The following is a 20,208-nucleotide window of genomic DNA, read 5'->3' as shown; positions in this document are numbered from 1 at the left end:
GGGCCACTGATCACTTCCCCGGACCACACGCGTCAGAAGGCAGGCCTGCGGCGGGCGAGGCCCCTCTGCGCTTTCCGCACCCAGGCTGGCTCCAGACGCCCAAAGACCGGCCTGGTACCCAGCACCGCTTACCAGCTGCCCGAGCTCTGCTGCCCGGCCCACTTTTCTATTTCAGAAACGGCGGAATGTCCAACTTGGCAAATTCCATTGCTAAACAGAAATTTGCTTTTAATGTCTGCACAGTCTAAAGATTCGAGCCAGGGGTAGAGACACACAGGAAAAGTAGTGTCTGCCAGAAGGCCGCATCGCACGCGTGCCCCAAGGCACACACGCACGCAAGGTCCTCGGAGCTTCCGACGCCGCTCCGCGCAATTTCACTGTCCGTCTCGTCTGGAATTTTCTGAAATGGTTAAGCCAAGAATTTCAGTCGTGAATATTTCCGCAGTGATTTCGTCTGGAAGTTCTTCTTCAAGGCAAATTTCCGAACCTAGCCAAACAAGAAGAGAAAATCAAATGCCTTCCCAGTGACTAGGTTTTTTTTTCTTTTCTTTTTTTTTTTTTTTGTGGGTCTGGGGATGGAACCCAGGGGCATTCAACCTCCAAGCTACAGTCCCTGCCCTATTTTTATTCTTTATTTATTTTTAAACAAGGTTTCACTAAGTTACGGAGGGCCTCACTAAGTAGCTGAGGCTGGTCTCGAACCCGGATCCTCCTGTCTCAGCCTCCCAAATGCTGGGATTACAAGTGTGTGCCACCACGCCCGGCTTCCAGTCATTAGGTCTCTAACTCCGGAGGATTTTCCAGAAACACAGGGGTATGATGCTGAGCAAAAGGCAGAGAAGCAGCCAGTGAGGTGGCCATGCTTGGAAGCCCAGCACTCGGGAGGCGGAGACAAGGGGATCCGGGTTCGAGGCCAGCCTCAGCTACTTAGGAGGGCCTTTGCAACTCAGTGAGACTCTGTTTCAAAGTAAAAGATAAAAATGACAGCTAGGGGTGTAGCTTGGGGGTAGACTGCCTCTGGGTTCCATCCCCAGTAACACACACACACACACACACACACACACACACACACACACACACACGATTGGAGCCAGCGAGGCAGGAGACAGGAGAGGGCTGTGTCCGACAGCCTCAGCAGCCGCCGCCGGCCCCCTGACTTGCCCTGGAGGTAGCTGAGCCCTGCCGGAGGCGCAGAGGAGCTGTGTGGACTGGCTCGTCCTGGGCTTACACAACTCTATTTTGAAGCCCAGTGGGCTAAAAGAAGTAGCATGGTCTTAGCAACAGCAGGAGGGGAACTTTTATTTATTTATTTGTTTTCAGTGCTGGGGTGGAGCCCGGACATCAAGCAGGCCAGGTAAAGGGAGCTCTACCACTCAGCGTCGCCCCCGCCCGGGACGATCTTTAAGAACTTTTTTATTTTCCCTTTGGAACCCAAGGGCATTAGACCTCCGAGCGACACCCCCAGCCCTATCTGTTATTCCTTATTTTGAAACAGGGTCTCACTGAGTTGCAGAGGGCTTCATTAAGTAGCTGAGTTCGAAGTTTGCAGGTTCAAAGCCAGCCTCAGCTGGCTGAAGAGACCCTGTGTCCAAATAAAATATAAAATAGGTCTGGGAGTGTAGCCTGGAAGTAGAAGGGTTTCCGGGAACCCCAGTACCACCAAATCAAAACAAAAACAAACAACAAAAGCCAAGGAGTTGGAATAGTCAGGTCGCGGGGCGGTTCCGTCCTGCTCCTGGTCTTTGAGGAGCTTCACACTGGCGTCCAGGGCGGAGGCGCTCTTTACACTCCTCCAGCAGCGCTGAAGAGAAGCCTCTAATCCTCCCCTCGCCTGCCCGCGCCTCTTTTTCTGAAACCACTGCCAAACTCTCCCCGATCCCGGCGGCCGGTGGCCACACACCCGAGCCGCACAGAAGGAGACTAGATCTAAGGAATCGAGAACCGAGCGAGGCACAAAGGCTTCATCGGGCCGACAGGGCCGCCCGCCGCCCCATGACGCAGTCACTGGGCTCCCGGCAAATGGCTTAGCTGTGCGCTCAGAAGGGCTGACAGTCAGGAGGGACAAGCGCTAAGTCTACGACAAATAAGCCAGCCGCCCGGGTACCTCTGACGGAGCAGGCTGCGGGCTCCGACTTCCAGCCCTCGGGATTCAGGCCAAAGAGCGTAGCGAAGCAGTCCGAGAGCTCCTCTGCGGTCATGTGCTCACCTGCGCCAAGGGGGAGGGAGGAGGCTTCAGCTCCGGCAAAGTGCAGCCTCAGGGCCTAGTTTAGGATCCTCAGACCAGGCCTGTGTGCGTGGTGGGGGTTGGGGGGACTGGGGATTGAACCTGGGGCGTTCTTCCCCTGAGCTACACGACCAGCCCTATTATTATTATTTTTTTTTCAGAAATGGGAATGGAACCCGGAGGCATTCATTCCCTAAGCGATACCCTCAGCTCTATTATTATTTCTTTATTTTTTATTTTGAAACAGGATCTCACTAAGTTGCTGAGAGCCTCACTAAGTAGCTGAGGCTGGTCGCTAACCTGCGATCCTCTTGTCTCGGCCTCCCAAGTGCTGGGATGACAAGCGTGCGCCACTGCGCCGGCTAAGGTATCTCCATTTTATAAGTGAAACCTGAAGAGTTCCAGGAAGCTGGGACCTGAATCACTGTGTGTGTGTGTGTGTGCGTGTGTGTGTGCGTGTGTGTGCGCGCGTGTGTGTGTGCGTGTGTGTGTGCGCGCGTGTGTGTGCGTGTGTGTGTGTGTGGTACTGGGGGTGGAACCCAGGGCATTCTACCTCCGAGCTCCACCCCCTGCCCTGTTTTTTATTATTATTATCCTTATTCTTTATTTGGAAACAGGGTCTCACTGAGTTGCAAAGGGCCTCACTAAGTAGCTGAGGCTACTTGCAAACCCGTGATTCTCCTGTCTCGGCCTTCCAAATGCTGGGATTACTAGCGTGCGCCACCATGCCAGTAATAATAGGCTCCCCGACTATTTACTTATTTATTTACTGGTACTGGGGATGAAACCCAGGGGCATTCTACCTCCAAGCTACACCCCCAGCCCTATTTTTTATTCTTTGTTATGAAACAGGGTCTCACTGGGTTGCAGAGGGCCTCGCTAAGTAGCTGAGGCTGGCCGCGAACCCTGATCCTCGTGAAGGCTGGGCTGAAAAGCACGCGCCACGCCCGGCTCATGTGTTTACCTTTAGTCTGGAGCAAGGTCAGGAAATCCTCTCTCCGAATGGCCTTCTTTCCTTGGGAGTTAGTGAAGCCAAGGACATCGAAGCTCTCCTGGATGCCATTCATGGTGTTGCCAAATGGCGGCCTGTGGTTCAGATAAACTTTGAAGAAGTCTGGCAGGTTGATTTTGTCAATTAGCTTGCCAGTGTCCACGTATTCACTGAACTTGATTTCGTTAAACATGTCCTCAATCTAGGGAAGAAATTAAAAAAACAAAAAAGATCATGAGCTGGGTTTGGTGACACATGCGTGTAATCCCCGTACTTGGGGAGGCTGAGACAGGAGGATCGCAGGTTGAAGGCCAGCCTGGGCAATTTAGGGAAACACTGTCTCAAAATAACAGTAACAATAACAATAACAAAACAGAACAAAAGGGCTGGGGGCGCATCTCAGTGCGGAGCGCCCCGAGGGCAGGATGGGCCCCAGCCCAAGGTGTCCATGAGAACAGGAGTGCACAGGGACGGTGGACAGGCCGCGGCCGCCGCCGGGACCGCACAGCGCGCAGGAGAATCCCCACTGCGAATCCCCACTGCGGGGCCACAGCGAGCGCCCCGACGCCTGGATTAGGGACTCCGCGAAAGAATCCTAAATTTCTGTTGTTTTAACGTGCACCGATGGGTTCCATACTCAATGCTGAAATAAACAAACAAACTAACTAACAAATAAATGTTTCTGTTGTCTTCCTGCCCCCAGCGTGTGATACTTTGTTACAGCTGCTGTAACACTGTGTCGGAGCCGGAAACACTGTTTCATCTCTCTTCCTTTCACCGCGATTGCTACTCCCTGCCTTGCCAAGCACCTGTGACATGCCTTCGTTTGTTCATTGGTTCATTCATACTGGGGATTGAACCCAGGGCATTCGAGCTCCAAGCTACGCTCCCAGACCTATTTATTAATTTATTAATTAATTTGTTTATTTATTTATTGGTACTGGGGATGGAACCTGGGGGCACTGTGCCTCTGAGCTACTCCCCCTATATTTTAGTCTTTTTATTTTTATTATTTTTACTTTTTTATTTTTGGTGGTACTGGGGTGGAACCCAGGGGCTTTCTACCTCCGGGCTATACTCCCAGACCTATTTTATATTTTATTTGGAAACAGGGTCTCACTAGGTTGCTGAGAGCCTCACTAAGTAGCTGAGGCTGGTTCGAACCTGCGTGATCCTCCTGTCTCAGCCTCCCGAGCGCTGGGATTACAAGCGTGCACCACCACGTCCAGCAGTTTTTTTATTTTTGAAACAGGGTCTCACTGAGTTGCTAAGGGCCTCACTAAGTAGCTGAGGTTGTCCATGAACAACGATCCTCCAGTCTCAGCCTCCCAAATGCTGAGATTACAAGCGTGCGCCACCACGCCTGGCCCAGGCCTATTTTTTATTCTTTTTTTTTTTTTCTTCAGTACTGGGGATGGAACCCAGGGGCATTCTACCACAGAGTTATACCCCAGCCCTATTTTTTATTCTTTATTTTGAAACAGGGTCTCACTGAGTGGCACAGTGCCTACGTAGCTAAGACTGACCTGCAATTCTCCTGTCTCAGCCTCCCAAGTACTGGGATTACGGTCGTGTGCCATCACACCCAAAAAAGGTTTTCTCTTAAAACTCACTCAGCCGTGTTTGGGAAAACGACCTACGGCCTCTGTTCCCGTTGTTCTGTTCCCAAGAACTGTGGGGCATTTGGCTTAGCCGTGGGAGGGGGTCGTTCGACGGCTCCAGGCCTCTGAGTACTGCTGCCCCAGGCCCCCGGCGGCTGCCGAGGCCGCGCTCTGGGTAACTTCCTTCTGCCCGTGTCCCTGACCCACCTTTGAATGTGTGATCCACTGTCAGCCCCGGGAAGCCCCCGAGGGCGTGAGAATTATGTTTTCTCGTTAAGTTTTATAACCTCCCGTTAAGTGGAGAGGAGCATGCGCCATTTGAACCGAGGCAGTCCGTGTCTGTGTGAGAGCGGCAGATGGCAGCCAGCTTCCTCTTGCGATGGTCTCTAGGGCTCCAGGCTGGGCCTCTCCCTCCTCCCCACATAACGTTTTTTATTTTATTTTATTTTATTTTTGCAGTACTGGGGATGGAACCCAGGGCACTCTACCTCCGAGCTACACAAGAGTGCCCGTAATCCCAGCATTTGGGAGGCCGAGACCAGGCAGATCACGGTTTGCGGACACCTCAGCTACTATTTAGCGAGGCCCTTTGCAACTCACTGAGGCCCTGTTTCCAAATAAAGAATAAAAAATAGGGCTGGAGGTGTAGCTCTGAGGTAGAATGTACCTGGGCTCCATCCCCAGTACCACACAAAAAAAAAAAAGAAAGAAAGAAAAAAAGAAAGAAGAGAAGAGAAAAGAAATAGGGTCTCAAGTTTCTGAGGGCCTTGCTAAGTTGCTGAGGCTGCCCTCAAACCTGCGATCCTCCTGCCTCAGCCTCCCAAGTACTGGGATTCCAGGCGTGCGCCGCCACGCCCGGCTTTATAGGATATACCCTTCTTTTCTTTTCTTTTTCTTTTTTTCTTTCTTAATTTGTCATACTGGGGATTGAACGCAGGGGAATTCTTCCTCTGAGTTACACCCCCAGCTCTATTTTAATTTTTTATTTTGAAGCAGGGTCTCATTAGATTGCTGAGGTTGGTCGGCCTCGTACCTGTGATCCTCCTGTCTCAGACTGCAGGCCTGCTACCGCCATACCTGGTTCCAAGGACACACTCACAAAAGTAGATTTGTGAGCAGGGTGTGGTGGCACACACTTATAATCCCGGTGCTTGGGAGGCTGAGACAGGAGGATCACGGGTTCTTAGATAGCCTCAGCAACTTAGCAGGACCCTGTTTCCAGATAAAAGTAAAATAAAATAGGGCCTGGGGGTAGAGCCCAGAGTTAGAATGACCCTGAATTCAATCCTTAATACCAAAAGAAAAAAAGAAGAAAAAAAAAGATGAAACTTTCTTAACATTGACTGTAGAACTGGACATCTAAGCTCTGTCTGTGATTGTATGCTTTGTTAATCATTTATTTTATTTCATTATTTTTGTGGTACTGAGGGTTGAACCCAGAGCATTCTGTCTCTGTGCTACAACTCCAGCCTTATTATTTATTATTATTATTATTATTATTATTATTATTATTATTATATTTTTGGTGGTACTGGGGGTGGAACCCAGAAGCTTTCTACCTCTGGGCTATACTCCCAGACCAATTTTATATTTTATTTGGCAACAGGGTCTCACTAAGTTGCCGAGAGCCTCACTAAGTAGCTGAGGCTGGCTTCGAACCCGTGCGATCCTCCTGTCTCCGCCTCCCAGACGCTGGGATTACAGCGTGCGCCACTGCGCCCGGCCCCTTATTTTTCTTTTTTAAATCTGGAAACAGTCTCACTTGAGTTGCTGAGTCTCGCTAAATTCCTGAGGCTGCCTTTGAACCTGCAATTCTCCGGTCTCGGCCTTCAAGTACTGAGATTAAAGACTGGTGCCACTGCGCCCCGATGAATCATTCAATTAAAAAGCAACAGTCAGCTGACGAGTGCATTTACATCTGCCCAGGGAGGACTTCCTCATCTTAAATTTTCGTGTCAGATTTATAGTGACTAAAACATCCTTTCAAGTTGGGCGTGGGGGCGCACGCTTGTGATGCCAGGGCTTGGGAGGCTGAGACAGGAGGGTCACAGGTTCGAGGCCAGCCTCAGCTACTGAGTGAGACCCTGTTTCCAAATAAAATATAAAAAAGGTCTGGGAGTATAGCCCAGAGGTAGAAAGCCCCTGGGTTCCACCCCCAGGGCCACCAAAAAAAGAAAAATAAGCACAGTGTGTGAGCACCGCCCACCAGCTGATCACTCTGGCTGTGTTCTTTGCGCAGAGAAGCGCAGGGATCCTTCGGGGAGGGTCATATTCTTGTATAATTTGGCTTCAATTTACTCCACTGACTACTTTCAAATCCCTGAGGCGGTTATAATGACATAAGAAAAATATAAATACTGTACAGTCTTTAGGGGGCGGATTCGAATCTCTGTGTTGAATCTTTTATGTACCCAAGTGTTAAAAACACTCTACGTGCCAGGACACTTCTTCCTGTAACTTCTTAGGTAACGGGGGTTGCTACATCTTAATAGGAAATGTTCTGCTAACCACAGAAAAGCTAGAGTTCAGAAGTTTTAAAACCCTAAAAGAAGAAAGGGAGAGGGAGAGGGAGAGGGAAAGAGAGAGAGAGAGTGTGTGTGTGTGTGTGTGTGTGTATTAGTTACTAGGGATCAAACTCAGGGGAATTCTACCTCTGAGCTACACACCTAGTCCAATTTTTTATTTTTTATCTTGGAAACAGGGTCTCACTAAGTTGCAGAGGGCCTAAGTAGCTGAGGCTGGCCTCGAACCTGTGACCCTCCTGTCTCAGCCTCCCAAGCCCTGGCATCACAAGCGTGCGCCCCCACGCCCAACTTGAAAGGATGTTTCAGTCACTATAAATCTGACACGAAAATTTAAGATGAGGAAGTTCTCCCTGGGCAGCTACAGATGCAAACGCACTCGTCAGCCAACAAGCTCGCACACAGATGTGGGGCACATCTGGACCACAGAACCTCCTTCAGAAGATGTCTTCAAAGAATAAATATTCATAAATATTTATGGTACTGGGGATGGAACCCAGGGGCACTCTGAGCGACACCCCCGTGCCCTATTTTTTATTCTTTTTTTGAAGCAGGGTCTCACTGAGGTGCAGAGGGCCTCACTAAGGAGCTGAGGCTGGCCGCGAACCCGGATCCTCCCGCCTCAGCCTCCTGGATGCCGGGATGACAAGTGTGCGCCACCACGCCTGGTTAACTCAGGCAGCCATACGGGGAGAATAACCATGAGGCGATATCAGCACCACTGGGTTCTACCGACGCAGCCAGCGCCGTAACCAGCGCCCCACAGCCATGTCCCCTAGATCCTGCCGATGGTGGGAAGGCGGCCCGGCCGGGAGGGCCAGCTGGACCAGCCCCGCCCGCCCAGCGCTGGAAGCCTGGAAGCCTGCGCTCCATCCAACCAACATCAGACTGCTCTAAGGAAGGCATCTTTCGGGGATGACGAGGCCATTTTGTTTGTTTTGTTTTGCAGTCCTGGGGATTGAACTGAGGGGCGCTCTACCTCTGAGCTGCACTCCCAGACCTACTTTATTTATTTTTTATTTTCTATTTTTATTTTTATTCTTTTTGGTGGTACTGGGATGGAACCCTTCTACCTCCGGGCTACACTCCCAGACCTATTTTATATTTTTATTTGGAAACAGGGTCTCTTAAGCCAGCGAGGGGCTTCGAACCTGCGCGATCCTACTGTCCCCGCCTCCCAAGCGCCAGGATTACAAGCGTGCGCCGCCACGCCCGGCTGGCTATTTATTTTTTATTTTTATTTTTTGCTGTTACTGGGGATGGAACCCAGTGGCATTTTACCTCCAGGCGATACCCCCAGGCCTATTTTATTCTTTTCTTTAGAAATAAGTTCTCACTGAGTTGCAGAGCCTGGTTTCGACCCTGTGATCCTCCTGTCTCAACCTCTCAAGTATAGGGGTTACAAGCATGCACCATTACACCCAGCTATAAATATATATATATTTTATTTTGAAACAGGGTCTCACTAAGTTGCTGAGGCTGGCCTTGAACCTGTGATCCTCTTGTCTCCGCCTCCCAAGTACTGGGATTATGGCTGTGCACCACCGGGCCCAGCTGTTTTTTGTTTGTTTGTTTGTTTATGGTACTGGAGATTGAACTCAGAGGCATTCTACCTCTGAGCTACACCCCAGACCTTTTTTTTTTTTTTTTTTTTTGGTACTGAGGGTGGAACCCAGGAGCTTTTCTACCTCCAGGCTATACTCCCAGACCTATTTTATGCTTTATTTAGAAACAGGGTCTCACTAAATTGCTGAGAGCCTCACTAAGCAGCTGAGGCTGGTTTCAAACCTGTGCGATCCTCCTGTCTCGGCCTCCCAAGTACCAGGATTATGGTGTGTGCCACCACGCCCGGCTCCTTTGTTTTGTTTTGAGACAGGGTCTTGCTATCTAACCCCATACCCACACAATCCTCCCGCCTCAGCCTCCCGAGTAACTGGTATTAGGACATGAATCTTTGCTGTGAACCAGTTACCCAGGGACACATCTGAAATGCCCGGAACCTCTTCTCTCTGATCCATTTATGTAAGAAAAAATGGCCAATCTCTCCTTTGACCTATAATTATTTCCCAGAGGTAGCTGTTATAAATAGCACGCCCCGCCCGCTGCCGCTGTCTTCCCTGTACCTGCCTTCTCCTCCGTCGGGTAGAAGCCAATGGCTCTCATGACGAAGGGCAGCTCCGACAGGCAGATGTGCTCCGACACCTTCCTCCTGTTCATCGTGTCGATGCCTTGACTGCGGAGCTGAGAGTAGTGAAAATAGTCTTCCAGCTCCTGCGGGAAGGGGAACGGAAACGTAGCGCCCGTGGCCCGCCAGCTACGTGCAGGCTCTTAGCACATCAAGGGGCTGTCAGCGGGCCTGGCGGAGCACGCTTCACATCCCAGCACCTGGGAGGCTGAGACCGGAGGATCGCGGGTTTGAGGCCAGCCTCAGCAGCTTAGGAGGCCCTTGGCGACTTAGTGAGACTCTGTTTCAAAATAAAAGAATAGACCTGGGCGTGGAGTCGCACGCTTGTAATTCCAATCTTGGGGAGTTGAGACAGGGGGATCGCAGGTTTTAAGTGGCCGGCCTGGGCTGCTGAGTGAGGAAATACTCAGTGAGACCCTGTTTCAAAAAATAAAGAATAAGGCCGGGCGTGGTGGCGCACGCTTGTCATCCCCGCCCTTGGGAGGCAGAGACAGGAGGATCGCGCAGGTTCGAAGCCAGCCGCGCGCGCTGGCTTAGGAGATCCTGTTTCCAAATAAAAATGTAAAAATAGGTCTGGGAGTGTAGCCCGGAGGTAGAAGGGCTTCCAGGAACCCCAGTACCACCAAAAAAAAAAAAAAAAAAAGAATAAAAAATAGGGCTGGGGTGTAGTTTAGACATAGAATGCCCCTGGGCTCATCCCAGTAACACAAAAAAGAAAAACAAAGAGCACGTTTTAAAAAATATAGATACTCATCTACCCAGGGTATAGAGCTATAACCTACCTCTGAGCTATAACCCCAGGTGTGTGCGCGTGTGTGTGTGCGCGTGTGTGTGCGCGTGTGTGTGCGTGTGTGTGTGTGTGTGTGTGTGTGTGTGTGTGTGGTAGTAGAGATGGAATTCAAGGGCCTCTTCCTTCTAAGCCACACTCCCAACCCTGTTTTATTTTATTTTTTTACTTTGATACAGGGTCTCACTAAGTTGCACAGGCCTCCCTGAATGGCTGAGGCCGGCCCTGAACCTGCCATCCTCCTGTCTCAGATTCCTAAATCCTGGGATTACAGGTGCGCACCACCACACCTCACTCATGATTTTCTTTTTTGAAATAGGGTCTCCCTAGGTTGCTGAGGGCCTCATTACACTGCTGAGGCTGTCCTCAAACCCTAGATCCTCCTGTCTCAGCCTCCCAAGTACTGAGGTCACAAACAGGCGCCACCACGCCCGGCCTAGAAAGTATATTTTGAGATCAACAGGGAGGGAAGAGAGCTTTGGAAAAAAGAAAAAGAGGAGCCGGGCGCGGTGGCGCACACTCACAGTCCCAGGACTCGGGAGGCTGAGACAGGAGGATGCGGGTTCGCGGCCAGCCTCAGCCACTTAGTGAGGCCCTCTGCAACTCAGTGAGACCCGGTTTCACAAACAAGAATTTTAAAAATAGGGCTGGGGGTGTAGCTCGGAGGTAGATTGCCCGTGGGTTCAACTCCCAGTACCAAAAAAAGAAGAAAGAAAGAAAGAAAAGACGAAAGCCCAGACATGTTAGTTTCGACAAACTTAACTAGATGTTACCAGGAAGCGTTAACTTGGAGAACAATTACCCTGTAGAATTTTCCTTCCCTGCCACCAGACACCAGACCATAGAACGGGGTCAAGTCTTCGCCCCCTAGGGAAACCGCAGCCTCCAGCGCGCTGGAAAGTAACAGAGAAAGTTCTCTAGTAACAAACGGTAGAAATGATCCTCGAAAGCACAGTCTTTGGGACAAAACAGAAACATCAGTATCAGGAAGTACTCGGGAGCGGGACACTGCATCCCCAGGCCAACATCAAAATGAACTTAATGACAGCTGAGAAGATAATTTAATTACAGAGACCCCAATGTCGGGGTCTTTTGGAAACTCGGTATGAAAAGTCCCTCCATAGTAGGGCACGGCAGCGCACACCTGTAATCCTGGTACTTAGGAGGCTGAGACAGGAGGATCGCGGATTTGAGGACAGCCTCAGCAACTTAGTGAGACCCCCGGCAGCCTAGCAAGATGCTCTTTCAAAATAAAAAGGGGCTGGCGAGCCAGGCGTGGTGGCGCACGCTTGTGATCCCAGTATTTGGGAGGCTGAGACAGGAGGATCGCGCGGGTTCGAAGCCAGCCTCAGCTACTTAGTGAGGCTCTCAGCAACTTAGTGAGACCCTGTTTCCAAATAAAATATAAAATAAGTCTGGGAGTGTAGCCTGGAGGTAGAAGGTCCCTGGGTTCCACCCCCAGGACCACCAAAATAGGGGGGACTGGTGATATAATTCAGAGGTAGAATATCCCCGGGTTTAATCTCTAGTAGAACACACACACGCACGCACGCACACACACTCCCTCTATCTTAAGGGCAAAGGCAGAAAACTCAATTTCTTTTCTTTTTTTTTTTTTTTTTTTTTGGTGGTACTGGGGTTCCTGGAAGCCCTTCTACCTCCGGGCTACACTCCCAGACCTATTTTTACATTTTTATTTGGAAACAGGGTCTCCTAAGCCAGCGCGCGCGGCTGGCTTGGAACCCGCGCGCTCCTCCTGTCTCCGCCTCCCGAGCGCGGGGATTACAAGCGTGCCCGCCACGCCCGGCAGAAAACTCAATTTCAAGCGTACTTGGCAGACAGGGCACATTATAAAATTACCTTCATTATGGTAATTTTCCCGCTGAGGACAGGCCGGCCGGGCGATTTGTCTGTCTGTGGGACGTCGTTTCTCCTGGGGGGGCACACTCTCATTTTCAGAAGCCACCGTCCCCCCAGGGAGCGGCTTTACCCATGACTCTAGGCCCCAGAGGACTGGGGCGCTGCGCAGGTGGCCGCCCGCGCTCATGGCTTCCGTCAAGACTCGGGAGACCACGGTCGGATAAAATAACTGTGCCGGTCGATAAAAATAACCCTCTGCTCTCTAACACCGGGTCAGGCTTTCCCAAAATAGGCCTTCCACATGGTAAGAAAAACCTATTTCTGCATGAGACTCGCTTTGCCTCATACGAAAGGCTAATAATCTGAAATATTTATAAGTATCCAATCCACTCGCTGGCTTTTGCTAACCAGATGATCGGTCCCTTTACTTCTAAGCCCAGCATGAGGGCACACGCCTGCAATCCCGGTACTTAGGAGGCTGAGATGGGAGGATTGGAGGTTCAAGGACAGCCTCAGCAACTTTGTGAGGCCCTGTTTCAAAAATAAAAAAGGCTGGGGGTAAGCCGGGCGTGGTGGGCACGCTTGTCATCCCCGCGCTTGGGAGGCTGAGACAGGAGGATCGCGCGGGTTCGAAGCCAGCCTCATCTGGTTTAAGAGACCCTGTTTCCAAATAAAATATAAAATGGGTCTGGGAGTATAGCCCAGAGGTAGAAGGCCCCTGGGTTCCATTCCCAGTACCAAAAAAAAAAAAAGAATAAAAAATAGGGCTGGGAGTGTAGCTCGGAAATAGAATGTCCCTGGGTTCCATCCCCAGTACCCCCCCAAAAGAAAAAGAAAGGGGGGGGGAGCAGGCCAGAGCATGAGGAATCCACCACCTTTGTTTCCCCCTAAAACTCTGCCATGGCACCTGCGGTCAGGAATTCTCTCTGCTGACGTGCTCGGGGCTTTCACATCTCTTTCTATTGGTGAAGCGCTGAGCGTATTAAGTCGCCAGAGGCAGCGGTGAAGGGCTCATAGTGTAGAATACTTGTTTCCACAACAGATTAAACCAAACTTCTCAGAAGCCTGGGCTCTGGCCCCGCACGGGAAGCTCAGGAAAGCCGGGCTTTCCTTGGCAAGCCCACCACCCCAGACCCGCGACGGCTCGGGGGCCCAGACCTGTTTTATACTTTATTTGGAAACAGGGTCTCACTCAGTAGCTGAGGCTGGTTGCTGCTGAGGCTGCGCGATCCTCCTGTCTCCGCCTCCCAAGCGCTGGGATCACAAGCCTGCGCCACCACGCCTGGCTCGTTCTTTATTTTGAAACCGGGTCTCACTGAGTTGCGGAGGGCCTCGCTAAGTAGCTGAGGCTGGCCGCGAACCGCGATCCTCCTGCCTCAGCCTCCCGAATGCTGGGATGACAAGCGTGCGCCACCGCGCTCTACAATTTCCACTTCTAGATGTGTGTGGGTGCCGTGGGTGTGCAGGAGAGACAGTGGGAAGGACGTGGGGGGCCAGGACAAGCCCAGGTGGTCGCACACTGTCTAAACCACAAATTTAGTACCGAGGTCCACGAGACGGAACAGTAACCTTCGGTCTGTACATTAATATGAACAGATGTGACAAGGGCGCCCTACGGGCCCTGTGACACCCCAGCCCGGCGTCTGGCACATGGTAGGGGTTCCATAGCATCTGCTGGGGGTTGAAAGGAACGAATCTTAATCCCAGGATCTGGGAGGTGAGACAGGCGGTCACAGGTTCGCGGCCAGCCTCAGCTACTTATTGACACTCTGTTTCAAAAATCAAGAATAAAATAATAGTGCTGGGGGTGTGGCTCAGAGGTAGAATGCCCTGGGGTCAATCTCTAGTACTGCAGAAAAAAAAAAAAAGAAAAAGAGAAGCGAAAAGAAAAGAGAAGAAAGAAACACAGAAAGAAAGAAGGAAGGAAGAAGGAAGGAAGGAAGGAAGGAAAAGAGAGAGGAATCTAGCCAGGTATGGTGTACACACTTGTCACCCCAGGACTTGGGGGGCTGAGACAGGAGGATCGCAGGTTCAAAGACAGCTTCAGCAAGTAGTGAGACTCTTATCAACCTATGATATCCTTTTTCAAAAATAAATAAAATATGCAGCCGGGCGTGACAGCGCACATAATCCCAGCATTCAGGAGGCTGAGACAGGAGGATCGCAGTTTGCAGACAGCCTCAGCTACTTAGTGAGGCCCTTTGCAACTCAGTGAGACCCTGCTTCAAAATAAAGAATAAAAAAAATAGGTCTGGAGGTGTAGCTCAGAAGTAGAATGGCCCTGGGTTCCATCCCCAGCACTGCAAATAAATAAATAAATAGACTAGAAACTAAGGCTGGGGGTGGAGCTCAGAGGCAGAATGCTTCTGGGTTCCATCCCTGGTGCTGCAAAATAAGAAGAAAGAAAGAAAGAAAGAAAGAAAGAAAGAAAGAAAGAAAGAAAGAGAGGGAAAAAACAGAGAGGAAAGATGGGCTCCCTTTGATGTCACGCACCTCAAGTTGAGCTTCCACTGCACCACCGAGCAGTCCTGTCCTCCCGCCGTGAAGGCGTAGGAGCCGTCATAGGAAAGGGCCATCCCGGCCACCCCGCTCGGGTGGCAAATGATGGCACACGTCTTGTGTGGGTTGCCGTCCACCGGTAAGATCTGAAGGCCGACCTAGAAAGAGACGCGTAAGCCGGGCGTGGTGGGGCACACCTGTAATCCCAGACCTTGGGAGGCTGAGACAGGAGGATCGCACAGGTTCGAAGCCAGCCTCAGCTACTCAGTGAGGCTCTCGGCAACTCAGTGAGACCCTGTTTCCATATAAAATATAAAATAAGTAGGTCTTGGAGTATAGCCCAGAGGTAGAAGGCCCCTGGGTTCCAGGGTATCACACACACACACACACACACACACACACACACACACAGCCGCACTCAACAACACGTGGCGATTTCAGTATCGCCGCTGACCCCGCTGGCAGTGGCTGTGGGGACAGGCCCCGGAGCCTGGCCGTCACCTAGAAACCCGGTCGTCTTCAGAGGACGACGACAGTGACCGACCGAGGGCCGCTACCTTGTCCTTGTTGATGAACACCAGGTAGCGCTTCTGCAGCTCCGTGGTGGACTTCACGGGCAGCACTTGCGTCTGCTCGATGGGGGACCCGTAAGTGGGCCCCAGCAGCGTCTTTCTGAACGGAAGAAACAAGGCGGATGTTAGAATCCCACAGATCGAGACACAGGCTTGCGAGACTATTTGGTCGTGTTTATTTTTCAGTACCAGGGATGGAACCCAGGGGCATTTCTCTACCTCCAAGCAACACCCCCAGCACTATTTTTTTATTATTTATTTTGAAACAGGGTCTCACTGAGTTGCAGAGGGCCTCACTAAGTCGCTGAGGCTGTCCTCCGACCTGAGGTCCTCCTGTCTCGGCCTCCCGAATGCTGGGATGACAAGCGTGCCCACCACGCCTGGATAACCTTATGCATTTTTAATTCTGAGTTTTCTGTCTTGTCACTCAGCTGAGCCGGTACCTGAGACTTAAGCAAAAGCCTCTCTGGGTCGCTGCTAAAAGACTGTTGAAAATAACAGGGTGGCTCCAAACGGCTAAGACTTCAGGGAGGCTGCGACTCAGAAGCACATTCTCGGAGCCGGGGCTGACTTTCCTCACGGGAACAGCTGAGTGACGGGAGCACTAGGCCCCAGCATAAGCGCCCGGAGACTAGGAAGCAGGGCCAAGCAGACGACGGGCATTGGCGGGATGCGGGGAGGCACCCTGTTCTTGGATGGGGGACCACGGGATTAGAACGAGAGGCCGCATTTGTCCTAGATGACTCATGTACAAGTCTATATACAATACACAGGTTTACAAAAACCCCGGTATATTAAGTTAGAACCGTGTAGCCGGGGTGCAGTGGTGCACGCCTGTAATCCCAGCCCTGGGGAGGCTGAGACCGGAGGATCGCAGGTTCGCAGCCAGCCTCAGTGACTTAGTGAGGCTCTCGGCAACTTAGTGAGGCCCTGTTTCAAAATAAAGAATAAAAATTAGGGCTGGGGTTATAGCTCAGAGGTAGAATGGCCCTGGGTTCCATCCCCAGTACTGCAAAAAATAAAATAAAAAATAAAAGGGGCTGGGGGTAGAGCTTGGAGATAGAATGCCCCTGGGTTCAATCCTCAATGCCACAAAACAACAATTTTTTTTAAAAAAAAAGGGTATGAGCCGGGCGTGGCGGCGCACGCTCGTCATCCCAGCATTTGGGAGGCTGAGACAGGAGGATCACGGTTCGCGGACAGTCTCAGCTACTTAGTGAGGCCCTCTGCAACTCAGTGAGACCCTGTTTCAAAATAAAGAATAAAAAATTGGGCAGGGGGTGTAGCTCGGAGGTCAAATGCCCCTGAGTTCCATCCCCAGACCTGCAAAAAAAAAAAAAGGGTAGGGTGGCACATGCCTGTAATTCCAGTACATGGGAGGCTGAGACAGGAAGACCACAGGTTCAAGGACAGCCTCAGCAACATAGCAAGACACCCAGCAACTTAGTGAGACCCTGTCTCAAAAAATAAATAAATAAGCCGGGCGTGGTGGTGCAAGCTTGTAATCCTAGCATTCAGGAAGCTGAGACAGGAAGATGGCGGTTTGTGGCCAGCGTCAGCTACTTAGTGAGGCCCTTTGCAACTCAGTGAGACCCTGTTTCAAAATGAAGAATAAAAAATAGGGCTGGGGGTGTGGCTCGGAGGTAGAATGCCCCTGGGTTCCATCCCCAAACCTGCAAAATAGATAAATAAGTCAATCAATCAATTAATCAATCAATCAAGGCTGGGGTTGTACCTCAGAAGTAGACTGCCCTTCCGTTCAATCTCTAATACCACTACCACCAAAGATATATGCAATAAAGTAAAATAAAGTTGTCAACTATTTTTTTTTTTTTGAGACAGATCTCACTCTGCTGCCCGGGCTGGCCTTAAACTCCTGGGCGCAGCCTCCTGAGTGCGGCGGGCCGCGCGGCTTGGCTTTCTGTGGTTCAGTGTTTCAGCTGCCCGGGATCGGCCCTGGGCTGGCGTCACCGTGGGCCAGGCCCAGGACCAGCCCCGTGCACTCTCCGAGCCCCGAGGGCTGACCACAGAACCACAGGAAATGGCCGCAGTGTTCACACAGGGCCCAGCTCTTGTGGGTCCCGATTCCTCTTTGATTTCTGGAGCCTCATTATTAACAATGGATTCAACCAGCGGGGCATGACCGTGCCCCCCAGGACTTGGGAGGTCGAGACCAGAGGATCGCAGGCATGAGGTCAGTCTCAGCAACCTGGCATGAGACCTCGTTTCAAAATAAAAAATATTGGCAGGGCGTGGCGGCACACGCTCGTAATCCCAGTACTTGGGAGTCTGAGAACACAAGGTCGCAGGTTCAACAGCCTCAGCAAAGTGTGGGGCTCTCACCAACCCAATGAGACCCTGTTTTAAACATAAAATAGGGCTAGGGGCTGCATAGAATGTCCCTGAGTTCAATGCTCAGTTCCACAAAATTATTAAAATAAAAAGCCGGGTGTGGTGGCGCATGCTTGTAATCCCCGCGCTTGGGAGGCGGAGACAGGAGGATCGCGCAGGTTCGAAGCCAGCCGCGCGCGCTGGCTTAGGAGACCCTGTTTCCAAATAAAAATGTAAAAATAGGTCTGGGAGTGTAGCCCGGAGGTAGAAGGGCTTCCAGGAACCCCAGAACCACCAAAAAAAAAAAAAAAAAAAAAGAATAAAAAAAATAGGTCAGGGGTGTAGCTCGGAGGTCGAATGCCCCGGGTTCCAACCCCCCCCCAAAAAAAAAAGAAAATAAAAGAAAAGAAAAGAAAAACATAAATAGAAAAAGTAATCATCTAATTAATTATTTTTATTTTTATTTTTTCAGTACTGGAGATGGAACTTTGGGGCATTCTACCTCCAAGCTACACCCCCTGCCCTATTTTTTATTCTTTATTTTGAAGCAGGGTCTCGTTAAATTTCTGAGGGCCTCACTAAGTAGCTGAGGCTGGCCATGAACCTGCAATTCTCCTGTCTCAGCCTCCTAAGTACTGGGATTATAAGCATGTGCCACCATTCCTGGCCCTATTTTACTTTTTATTTTGAAGAAGGGTTTCACTAAATTGCAGAGAGCTTCACTGAGTTGCTGAGGCTGGCCATAAACCTGCAATGTATGTACCACCACGCCTGGCTTTATTTTTATTTTTATTTTTTTATATTTATTTATTTATTTATTTGGGTGGTACTGGGGGCAGACGCAGAGGCTTTCTACCTCTGGGCTACACTCCCAGACCTATTTTTCTATTTTATTTGGAAACAGGGTCTCACTAAGTTGCTGAGAGCCTCACTAAGTAGCTGAGGCTGGCTTCGAACCTGCGCGATCCTCTCTCAGCCTCCCCAGCGCGGGGATTCCAAGCGTGAGCCACCACGCCCGGCTCGCCAGCCACCATTTAACTAACCCCCTCGTAATGGGCGTTTGGATTCTTTCCCTTTTTAAGCATATTTTCCAACAAGAGAGCCTTTTACTTATGTCTTGGCATTAACTGCGTAAATAGCTCTGTGGGCTCTATTCCTAGAAGTCAGCAGATACCATGAGATTTAATAGAGGTGTCAAGAGCTTTCCCCAAAGGTCACCTGGTGTCCACCCCGCCGCAGCCATGACAGACGGCCCCACCCCGCACCAAATGCTTTCATCTGTGCTAATCTGATTTGTAAAACATGGCATCTTGTTTCATTTGCATCTCTGATAGACGGCTGAGCATCTGCTCCTCCGTTTACTGGCCTTTTGCTGTTCTTTTGAATATTCTGAAAACGAGCCGGGCATGTTAGCACACACGTCTGTCGTCTCAGTACTTGGGAGGCTGAGACAGGAGGATCGCGGGTTGGAGGCTGGCCTCAGCCACGTAATGAGACGCTGAGTAACCTAGCAAGACCTTGTTTCAAAACAAATACCAAAAAAAGAGGGTGAGCTCGGGGGTAGAATGGTTCTGGGATCAACCCGCAGGACTTCACCCGCAAACAAAATGCACGGTAGCACACTCCTGTAATCCCAGCGCCGGGGAGGCGGAGACGGGAGGATCACAGGTTCTAGGCCAGTCTCAGCAAGTAGTGACTCGAATACCCTATTTCAAAATAAACCTAAAATAAGCCGGGTGTGATGGCGCACGCTTGTCATCCCCACGCTTGGGAGGCGGAGACGGGAGGATCGCACAGGCTCGAAGCCAGCCTCAGCTACTGAGTGAGGCCCTCGGCAACTTAGTGAGACCCTGTTTCTAAATAAAATATAAAATAGGTCTGGGAGTGTAGCTCAGAGGTAAAAAGCCTCCGAGTCCCACCCCTAGTGCCACAATAAATAAATAAATAAATAAATAAATAAATAAATATAAAAATAAAATAGGGCTGGGGCGTAGCTCAGAAGTAGAATGCCTGTGGGTTCCAACCTCAGCAATACACACACACACACACACACACACACACACACACACACACAGTGCTGATTTTTCTTGCTATTATATGATGTGATTTCCCCTCCCCTTCTGGAAAAAGAATTGCTTGAGAATAGAAGAAAAAGGGGGGGGGGGGTTAAAAGAAGAGGAAGGACCTGTGGCCCCGGTCTGGCCTTTGGTGCGTATCTGGCAATTTGGGGCAAAACTGTGCGGGGCTCTTGCGGATGTTTAAGGAGGACGAGGGCGGCGGGGCTGGCCCGGGAGGACACGCGGGCCCGAGGAGCAGCCCGAGCCCGCCTCTGCAGAGGGGAGGCATGGCGGCCTCCGGTGCTGCCTGTAAACGTCCGCAGTTTGGTCGCCAACCCTTTCTTGTGTGCATGTGTGATCCTGGGGATGGAACCCAGGGGCGTCCTACCTCCGAGCGACACCCCCAGCCCTATTTTATTTTTATTTAGAAACAGGGTCTCCCTGGGCTGATGAGAGTCTCACTACTTGCTAAGGCTGGCCTTGAACCTGCGATCCTCCCGTCTCGGCCTCCCAGGTCCTGGGAGGACAGGCGTGCGCCACCGGTGGCGCCCGGCTGTCTTCTTGGCTATTTCGCAGGCC

General features: G+C 50.9%; 1 protein-coding gene across 1 annotated transcript in view; it reads right to left on the bottom strand.

Moving 5' to 3' along the window:
• Positions 1 to 374: 374 nt before the first annotated feature.
• The window catches only part of CFAP251 (cilia and flagella associated protein 251), a gene marked incomplete at both ends in the record, with an annotated part of 45,191 nt that continues 25,357 nt past the window's right edge, over positions 375 to 20,208 (bottom strand). The window contains 7 exons of the mRNA XM_080717583.1: positions 375 to 487; positions 2,105 to 2,206; positions 3,189 to 3,417; positions 9,466 to 9,609; positions 11,113 to 11,203; positions 14,664 to 14,827; positions 15,227 to 15,341. Coding sequence (XP_080573709.1) covers positions 375 to 487; positions 2,105 to 2,206; positions 3,189 to 3,417; positions 9,466 to 9,609; positions 11,113 to 11,203; positions 14,664 to 14,827; positions 15,227 to 15,341 — 958 coding nt within the window. The remainder of the gene's footprint in view (positions 488 to 2,104; positions 2,207 to 3,188; positions 3,418 to 9,465; positions 9,610 to 11,112; positions 11,204 to 14,663; positions 14,828 to 15,226; positions 15,342 to 20,208) is intronic.

The sequence above is a fragment of the Muscardinus avellanarius genome (genome assembly GCF_963383645.1).
Source record: "Muscardinus avellanarius genome assembly, chromosome: 21".
Classification (NCBI taxonomy): Eukaryota; Metazoa; Chordata; class Mammalia; order Rodentia; family Gliridae; genus Muscardinus; species Muscardinus avellanarius.
Note: the sequence above shows the minus strand (reverse complement) of the source record. Positions and strands in the feature narration are given on the sequence as shown.